The 10,832-nt window shown below is 31.3% G+C and overlaps 1 protein-coding gene across 1 annotated transcript; it reads right to left on the reverse strand.

Annotated features, from left to right (window-relative positions):
- Nucleotides 1-1,545: 1,545 nt before the first annotated feature.
- On the reverse strand, nucleotides 1,546-2,100 carry LOC129290016 (uncharacterized). Its single transcript, XM_054926741.1, has one exon. It carries the CDS (start codon nucleotides 2,098-2,100, stop codon nucleotides 1,546-1,548), a length of 555 nt encoding a protein of 184 aa, XP_054782716.1.
- Between the last annotated feature and the right edge of the window lie 8,732 nt (nucleotides 2,101-10,832).

Genomic DNA, 10,832 nt, shown 5'->3' on the forward strand with positions numbered 1-10,832 from the left:
TTCCCTCCATTCATTTTAAGTTGAGCGAATTAATATTTATGTGCATCGCATGAATGATATAAAATATAATTTATATGATTATATAATGGGCATTGCGAAGAATACACCAAGAAAAATCACAATGCATAAATACAAAGGAAGGGAACAATAATGGCTTCAAGCTTTGGGAATCACGAATTTGCTGCAGCTTCATATAATCATATTGCAACTCATAGCTTGTTGATAACAAATCTATTGAGAAGCGCAGTCGGTTGAAAAGTGCTTTTGAACCTTTTCTTTTTGTTTTTTTAGTGGGAAAAAAATCATCAATTATCTCTCTCGATTTTAGATAAACACTTGAACAGTACATGAACAATAGAATTTCTTAGCCCAAAATGCCCTCGAGTCTCCTTCCTTTATCAAATACCCTCCACATGACTTGCACAGTAAATTGCCGAAACTGCCCTCCATTTTGCTCTCTAATGTTGGATTGCTTCCAATTATTTTGCCTCCCTGCCATTGTTTTTTTCTTCCGCAACACATTTGCGATGGGGACTACAGATTTTTTGATCTATACTACAAGTGCTGTTTCAAATTTTGCCTCCCTCATTTTTCTTTCTTTTCCTGCCAATATTTCCTTGGTCCCCACTACTTCTTCGTTGCCCTAGTTGGTATCCTCTCCCATGTAATTTAAATATATGTTTGGTTTTCAGTTTAGACCTAATAAAAGTTTATTTGGAAGATCCAACTATTTGGCAAAAACAAATAAATCTCAAATGTAGTTTGAATATACTTTTGAGGGTTGTCCAAACATGTCCCTCATCCTAGATGTTGATCATTCTATCCCACTCATCAATGGCTTGAGGCCGCAGCAGAATTGCTGAACGGACGTTTTCTTGAGTCCGCAATTGATGATGATAAGAATTAAGTCGTTTTCATTTTTTGGGCATGTTTTTTTAATATATTTTCTTTGAAATTTTTGGTCTATGGGAAAAAAGTCTTGCATCTTCTTGTAAAATTTAGTTCTTCTAGAAAACTTTTATGCCAGCTTTCATTTTGCTTCTGTTTCCGAGGAATTATAAATCTTTTAATTATACAAAACTATGATAATGATTTCTATTTTCACTTCAACTTGATCTTACCAGCTCACTTAAATTGCTTTTGAAATTTTGCTGAAGAGGAATTCAATCATGTGAAAAAGATTAGCCGCAGATCATTCCTTAATATGATAGTCCACAACATGTACACAAGTGATCCATCAATAAAAAATGGATGCTATAAACAAAAGAGAAAGAAATTATATAAGAAATTAAAGGTGGCATACATGCATCCATCAATGATCCATCAAGTATAGAGAGCTAATTATCAGAGAAAGCAGTAACGAAGATTGAAAGTTATACATGGGCATTGATTTTGAGCTACTTCTTAAATAAGGAGATGATAGAACATATTGTCTGGATCAAAGTGAGCGAAAGTAGCAGAATTCCACCAAACAAAGATACTCTTTTCCAAGGAGTGCTCCAGTATTCACGCACGAAGTTTGCCTTGTACTTGTGGTAAGGGTTATTATACATCCAGCTTTACATATAGATTGCCATAATTAGTATTGATGCCTGCAAACACAACTTGTTGGGAAAGTTTGATAATCATGGTAGCCACATCATTATTGTCCCCCAAAAAGTTCTCCATGATTCCCTTTTCAACAAGAATTTCGACGTCCTTTCCAGTTTTGATAAGATTATACAAGAGGAACATGTGGTTAGTAACATAATACTTCTCAAAATTGTGATGACACTGCTCAAACGCAACCAAATTTCGGAGCATAATCTCAGTCATTACATTAATCCGAATAAGTGGCATTTTGAAGACTCCCTCTGAACATTCCAGCTCGAATATGCCTCTATCTTGATGAACTTCAAATTTCAGTCCTGCCTCATGTAGTTGATTTGCAGTACATGAACATTTCACTTTATGATTTGAGCCTCTTACTATTGTTGGAGGATTACTTGGCACGTAAAAGGCCCTTAACATATCACAGAGGTGTTCCACTTGCAACCTATCACCATTAGGCAGTGTCAGGTGATGATCTACAAAATAGCTGTAGCTGAACTTCTTACACATTTTGCTGTTTGGAGAATATATAGTTGGCTTGAAGGAAGGGATAAATTCTCGAAGGCAAGCTCATGAAATGAGATTTTGTCATTTAAGCCGTTGGGAAAAGCTAGGTTGAATAGGCCTTCAAGAACAAAGAATGGTATCTGATTTTCAAGTAAAATCAAGTCTCGCATTATATCAAATCCTACTGGCCATCGTTTCGTCAGAAATAGGTGCCTCCATTTGATTTACTTGTAATTTCTAGAAAGACCGAAACAAACAACTCAATGATGAAACACCCATCCATTAGAATCATTTCTACAAATTCATCTCTCCCCATTGGTATTGACTCGTAATAACGACGTCGAATCTCATCTTCCCAATCTCTCACGGCTCTAGCATAATCATCTACTGAATTCTGTTGACGAGTCCTCATGAGAAATTTGTTGGAGTAAGAGAACTTGAGATGTTGCGTCGGCTTCAGAGTTTCGTTTCCACGGTGAAAGGGACCAATGGAAACTAGGGAAGGAGTGTAGGCTTCTTCATTCATTTTGCGAAGTATCGGTGGCACTCTATAGATACAAGGGTCTATTATTCTTTCTGATGACGTGGCTTCCAAAGAGTTTAACAAGGATCTTTGTTCATCATCTTTTCTTAGTACTGACCATGGAGCAGCACCTTCTGTACCCATTCTTTTAATCTGCAAGAGCTTGGCACAATATATATATATATATATATATATATAAGATGTTTTTATTGATTGAAAATGTCGTCCTTTAATTTAATTTGTGCTCCTAACAAATGAAGGAAATAATAATATGTGAATGAAAAAGAGAAGGTAAAAGAAAGACATAATTAACATAAGGTGCTTTCATTGAATTTCAGGAAATTAGAGAAAAGTGTAGATCATAGAACCAGTTAATCTCCAATTATCCATGCTTCCTCAAATTAATAAAATCACAAGACCTTGAAGACAATATATATAACAGTGAGTCCATCAAAAGCCATGAGAATAGGGAAAAGGAAATATATAGCAGATTTGTTTAGTGAGAAACTTGCGCACGTTTGAGTTCCCAACGCCTCTCACTCTCATGCTCTTATATACAGAAATTATGTAGTACAAACTGCATACTAAAGAAACGAAAATTGGAAAGAGACATAAAAACTAACCTGATGATGCTTTTGATTATTGAACTTGGGGAAATGTTCAAAGAGAAGAGCAGATATATTGGAGAGATTGATCGCGAGTCAAGTTGTAAAACTTGTGCAATGAAGTGCTTGACGCCTGATGCTATAAGCATTGTATAAATTGGAGTCAAGTCAACCTCAAGTTTTTGCTACATGGAGACTATTAAATTCATCTTTAGGCACAAGTGATGCACTATTTAAACAGCATTGTAGACATGAAACTCTATGCTCCATGTGTAACAATGTTTTTAAAATTGAACTAGATATTGAATCAAAAAGGCCAGCAGTTCACGATTCGCATGGTTGGATCAATGGTCAAACCGATGACGTAATAATTAAATAAAAGTAATATTAAATGTGTGTGTGTGTGTGTCTATATATAATAAATACAAGAATAAAAATCTATACTATTCTAATAAAATGATATAATATAACTATAAATTAATAATATTATAAATTATAATTTTATAACTTCCAAATAAAAGTGAATCTTGATTAAATTAAATATAAGTAGATTCAAAAGTATATGTATTTACATATATAATCATCAACATCTTTATAAAAAATAGTCTCAAATCAAATTTAATATCTAATTTTACATATATCTAAAATTAGTTATAAGTAAACTCAAAAGTATATGTGAATTGTCCAAAAATAGTATCTAATTTTAAATTTTTTTAATTTTTAAGCTTTTTTAATATATGTTTAAAACTGTTTGGTTTTTTAAAAACTACTTTGGTTTCTTTTTCAACTCCAATTTTTAACTCAATAGTGGCTCAACTCTGATCCAATTTGGCACAATTATAAAAATAATTTGTTTGTTCAAACTGAGCCATTAATGGTTCTGGTCGATGGTCCAACCGTCCAATTCAATCCAGTTGTAAAATCATTGGTGTGTAGGAATGATCTTGAAACTTTAGAAGACTTATTTGTGTCCTGTACTGCTTGGGTTAATCGTGCTTGGTATGATTAAGTTTCTTAGATAACAAGATTTGGTATATCTTGCATCCATTTTCACTTGTCCTCCCATTAATTTAATGAACGCGAAGCTGCCACATTATTGACTTGGCTTTATCTCAGTCAAGTTATTCTCCATCCACATAGTAGTTTTGAATTTTCTGTTTTCACACACACATTATGATGTTATCCACCATATTCATTTTTGCCTAAATTTTTTATGTTTGGTTAGGTAGGAATCTCATCACCTTGTCAATTAATTTAGACTTTTCCCACCGTCATAGCCCATGCTTCACGTTGCTTAGAGATAAGAACGACTTCGTTAATCCAGTTAAGCAGCGAAGCTGAATAATTTGAGTATCCGATGACGTTCAATTAAAAAGAAAGCATAATCATTGATACTTATAATTTTATCTTTTAGTCCTTGTACTTTTCGGTATCTATAGTTTTGAATTTTCTGTTCACACACACATTATGATATTATCCACCGTAGTCATTTTTGCCTAATTTTTTATGTTTGGTTAAGTAGGAATCTCATCACCTTGTGAATTCATTTAGACTTTTCCCACCATCAAAGACCATGCTTCACGTTGATTAGAGATAAGAACGACTTCGTTAATAATAACCGAATCCAGTTAAGCAGCAAAGCTGAATAATTTGAGTATCGATGATGTTAAATTAAGGAAAAATATAATCATTGATATATATAGTTTCATCTTTTAATCCTTGTACTTTTTTTATGTTTTTGATATCTATAGTTTTAACACAAGATTGAATGATGTTTGTTATTTAAATTCTTAATGATATTAAATTAAATGGACTATATTATGAGGATTAAAACACTGAAAATAAATTACAAAGATTAAAAGTAAAATCTATCTTTTATTTCCAATAGTTTTATTCCACGTGGTCAGTTGAATTTTTTTTGGGGTAAAATCAATTATATTATCTTTAATTATAACTTATTCGCGTGGCACAACAATTAAGAATTACAATTGCTTTTTGTAATTTTAAAATTGAACGAAACTAATCAATCAAACCGGATGAATTAAAAAATAGCTCATGGCCTGGAAATTGGACTGATTTGATGCTTCACTAAATCAACAATCAACAAAATCATTTGTCAGGGACATAGGGTGTGACAAAGCATGATTCACATGCTATTTTTCAAACATGCTTCCATTGTATCACCCTCCTTTCACATTAGATATTGGCGACCGCTTCATGCAAAGTTTGTTTTATTCTTTAAACTTGTGCCGAAGAATTGTTACTGTTACACATTTGTCCCTAGTAAATATTAGCCTCCCTCTATAATAAATTGAATTTTTCTTAATGTATGATGTATTTTCTTTCTTATATTTATTCAAATCTAATATTTCAAAAAGGGGTGAAATGATAAAATTCAATTAATGGACCAAACGATGTCTCGTATTGAGTCAAGTATCACTAAATAAAAAAAGCTAAAATATATATTTAGTCTTTTAACTTTATATGAGATTGCAATTTAGTTCTTTAATTTTATAAAATATCTTTTTAATCTTTTAACCCTAACATTGTTAGTTTCAGATGATTATTTTTTGTATTAAACTTTATCATTTTAAAAAAATTAAACTTAAATATGTCAATATTTGAAAATATTTTGTTAATATTTAAAACTTAAATATAAAAATTTGTTGGGATAAAACTAATAATATTACTGTTAAAGGACTAAAAAAAACACTTTATAGATTTAAAGAACTAAAATGAAATAATGTGTAAGGTTAAAAAATTAAATATATACTTTAGCTAATAAAAAAAGGTCTCATTTTTTTATGAAAGAGATAATATCACTAGAATAAAACGATTATACATAAAACCCAAAGAAACTAATAAGTGGAATTCCTTAGACGGACACACACAAATCGGAGGAAAATAAAAGGGACACGGAGATAACAGCCATTTAAAAAAAAAAAAAAAAGGGGATGGCCCAGTGCCAGTATATGATCCTCTTTCCTTTGTAAATTGTAATTTGACTGATGACGACAATCTATAATTTTTTAATATTTAAATTTAAATTAATTAAATAATATTTTTATAATTTATTTTTTAAATTTAATTTGTATTTTTACTTATTTTTATTTTTTATGATATTATGTTAACATATTTTTTTAAAAATTTATGTTGTTTAAAATTAGCTATCAACTTTTTATTTTGATTTAGAGGAACATGAATGTATGGTTTTGAGATTAAAAGCTACATTAAACTTACAATTTTTCATTTATCAGAGCTTTCATATCTTTAGGTCACAAGATTAAAATAACATGTGTGTGTATATTCTCCCTTCATTAAAAAATGTAAGATATTTTTAACTGAATCTCGCCTTCAATAAAGTAGTTATTTATTTTTAAATTAATTCTATCTTTTTATATTTACTCTTATTTAATAAAAAATTTTACCTTAAAATAAATATAAAGTGATTAATTTAATAGAGACACTTTTTAAAAAATAAGGATTACATATTGAAAGATTAAAAATAATCCTCCCCTTCATTCATCTTAAATTGAGTGGATTAATATTTTTGAGCAACACGCAGATGACCTATAATATAATTTATATGATTATATAATAGGCCTTACAATAGGGTGAGTGATGTGGGCCAACTCATAACCTGTGGGTTGGCATGCAATGAATTGTGAGTTTGATGGGGTGAGTTGATATAACTCTCATTCAATAGGGTTGTAATTCAGCTAACCCATTGGTCAACTTGCCAATAAAAACATGTTTTTTGTGATTTTTTTATTTTAAAAATTATAAATTCTCCTCTTTTTATTTTTGTGTAAAAAAAATCATATTTCTCCCTAAAAATTAAATATCCAAATAACAATAATTTTTTTTAATCAAATCATACTTATATCACCGCTAAATACAAACTAATTTAATTTTATGATCTTTTTATTCTCTAGTCTTTGTATTTTATGTAAGTTTTTCTTTTTCATATACACAATTTCTTTTTGTTTTGTTTAGATTTTGGCATTCCTCAACTTTGAAAGAACAAAAATAACTGTGTCCAATTAATTACTAAAAATGGTTGGTAATTTCTAAAGTAGATATTTATTTGAACAAAAATAAAATATAATATTATGATTTGACATATTTAACTTATATATGAGTAATGCATTTTTATTGTTTTCTATCATAATTTAAACTTGAATTAAATAAATATATAAATGTCAATTACTTAGGCTATAATTCCATGCATACTTTTTTTGAATGCCTTACTTTAAACTAAATTTCATTTATTTATCTATGAAAGAAGCAAGAGAAATATGAAGAAATATCTTATCTATTATTGAACTGAAAGGTACAATATATATATCAAGAAAAAGACAACCTAATAATAATTAATAATTACATAATAATAACAAATAATATCTCTTAATAATGACTGAGATATATATATATATATATATACAATAATAATAGAATATTTGAAGAATATTCTTGATAACATCCCCCCTCAAACTCAAGATAGTTTGACTGAGAGCAACTTGAGTTTGTCTACCAAAAAATGAAAGTAACTTGGATGAAAAGACTTTGTAAACAAGTTTATCGATTGATACTTGGTTCGAATTGGAACAAGTTGGATGATGCCCCTAACAACATGCTGCCAAGTAAAGTGACAGTCAATCTTAACATGTTTGGTTCATTCATGAAACACATCATTGTGAGCAATCGTGATTGTAACTTGACTGTTACAATAGATGTTTATGGAGGAATTTTGAGATGCTCCTAGCTCGTCAAGTAACCAATGAAGCCAAAGTACTTCAGCAGTTGTGTCTGCTAGTGCACAGTATTCTGATTCAGCACTGGAGCAAGAGGCTAACGTCTGCTTCTTACTTTTGTAAAAGATAAGGGAATGGTCGAGGAAGATACAGAAACCAGTCCTGGATCGTTGATCATCACGATCACCACCCCAATCAGTGTCGGAGTAAGCTCGCAATGTAAGAGAGGAGTTGGCAGAGAAGTAAAGCCCATGATATAAAGCGCCTTTGATGTACTGAAGGATCCGAAAAACTGCTGCATAATGAGTAGTTCGAGGCTCTAGCATAAACTAGCTAACAATGTGGACTGCATAAGCAATGTCAGGGCAGGTCACAGTAAGATAGATGAGGCCCCCAACCAACTGGCGGTAACAGGTGAGATTATCTAACAAGGTGCCATCAGTGGAAGTATAGTGAACGTTTGGCTCGATAGGAGTATTTTCAACCTCCTCATTAGAAAAATGAGCTCGAGATCAAATCAATAGCATACTTGACCTGAGAGAGAGAGAGAGATAGATACCATCTCTCCAATGATAGACCTCAAGTCTAAAAAAATAGTTCAGGTTACCAAGATCCTTCACTTCAAATTGTTGCCTTAAGTATATCTTGAGCTCCTAAACTCTTGTATTATCACTGTCTATGATAATCATGTCATCAACATATAACAATAACAAAACAATACCCCGAGCAGTAGATCGAACAAAAAAAGCTAAGTTGTGAGAACTACAAGTGAAGCTTAGCTGACTCATAGTGTTACTAAACTTAGCAAACCATACACGAGGAGCCTGCCTAAGTCCATACAAAGCTCGACGAAGATGACGAACCTTATTTTTCGGATGTTGATACCTGGGTGGAGGCTTCATGTATACTTCTTCCTCTAGATCTCTATTCAAAAAAGTATTTTTAACATCCATCTGATGAAGGAACTAGTGCTTAACAGCAGCAATTGCTAGAAGACTGCGAACAGAAGTCATGCGTACAACAAGTGCAAAAGTCTCCTCATAATCAACATCACATTTCTGTGTAAACCCTTGGACCACCAAACAAGCCTTACGTTGCTTTAAAGAGCCATCAGAATGAGTCTTATTTTTGTACGCCTATCAATAGCCAACAAGAGTTTTACCAGAAGGAAGATCAACAAGAGTTTTTGTTTACCGAAACTTGCGCACGATTGAGTTCCCAGCATACGCCTCTCACTCATGCTTTTATGTATAGAAATTATTTAGTGTATGCTACAAAGTAAAGAAATGCAAATAGAAAAGAGACATAAAAACTAACCTGATGATGGTTTTGATTATTGAACTTGAGGAAATGAAAGAGAAGAGCAAATATATCGGAGAGATTGATCACGACTCAAGTTGTAAAACTCGTGGATGAAGTGCCTTACGCCTGATGCTATTCATTTTATCAAGTCAACCTCAAGTCTTCGCTAATTAATTATTTTCAATTATTGTTGGGATCGATGGATACCAGACTAGACCAGCCCATGTGCAAACTGCAGATGCTGCAAAGTGTAATGCTATTTTTCAGGATGATTTGAAATTTTGCGCTGAAATTTCAAATAAGAACAAAAAACACTTGTTTGCGAAAAGGAATGGACTTTGCACAAGAAGAAGCTTTTTACACTGGCCGGAAGGAGATTTCAAATACGATCTCATGAGAGAGTTAGATGGCATGTACCGAACTACCTCGTGAAATCATTACATATTCTTTAGCCCAGTAATGAATACATAGGTTCGAAGTCATAATTTGAAGATAAAATAAAAGAATTGAGGGCTTGTAAAAGGCTCGCCCTATATACATAAGGTAAGTAGAGCGCTTTGGCCCGAACTACTACAAAAAAAGGGGGACTTTCTTTTCTTTATGAAAGTCTTTCAAAAGAAGTAAAAAAAATAAAAATGGATTAAATTATCCACAAATATGAAAAAAAAACTCACTGCTTTATATTTTAAATGAGACTCACTACAACCTCTACGACTCATAACTCTTAATTTCATAAATTAAATTATTCATCTCTCTCATAAATATAATTAACTTATATCTTCTACATATATATTGATTATTTTATTTTTATCTTTATTTTATTGTTAACAATAATTTTATTGATAGTAAAATCCACTTAACCTTATTTATTTTCTTCCTTTTCTAAAAACTATTACTTACAACTAAATACTCAAAATTTAACCCATTTTGAATAAATTTTCTTTATTCAAATAATGACACGGTAATTCCTAATTATCATGGAATAATTTTATCATAATATTACTAGAATCCTAAAAATAAAAATTGGGATGTTATAGCCGATGGATAGCCGAATAATGGAAAGGACATTATAAAATTATTTACCATATAAGTATATGTTTTAATTAACTTTTATAATAATAAATTGGCCTACTAGCCAAAAAAATCTTGCATGTAGGAAACTTTGAGATTGTTACTGTTTTACATTGATATACAAAGAATTCATCATTAAAAATTTTAAAAAATACAAAATATTTATTATTAATATATAACAATAATGTTATTATGGAATGCACGAGCTTTGTCCAGTTTTCAAGTTCTCTAGAATGAAAATACTTCCCCTACTTTCTACACTCGAGAGGAATTAGGCCAGGAGGCTCCATGTCTCCGTTCCTTTCCACTTTCCACATGGAAAAGCTTAATCATATCATTCTCGATAAAGCATCTTATAAAGAATTATTTAGGAAGATATTGCTTCACATTTGTATTGTTGGGTAAGGGTGACCAAAACATTGCACTCCTAAAAAAAAGAATTTAGAGATAAATTAGGTTTTTAACCCAAAAACGTTAGAA

This window comes from Prosopis cineraria, unplaced genomic scaffold (assembly GCF_029017545.1).
Source record: "Prosopis cineraria cultivar Desert tree isolate PC_DT_omini unplaced genomic scaffold, ASM2901754v1 PC13, whole genome shotgun sequence".
In the NCBI taxonomy this organism is placed as follows: Eukaryota; Viridiplantae; Streptophyta; class Magnoliopsida; order Fabales; family Fabaceae; genus Prosopis; species Prosopis cineraria.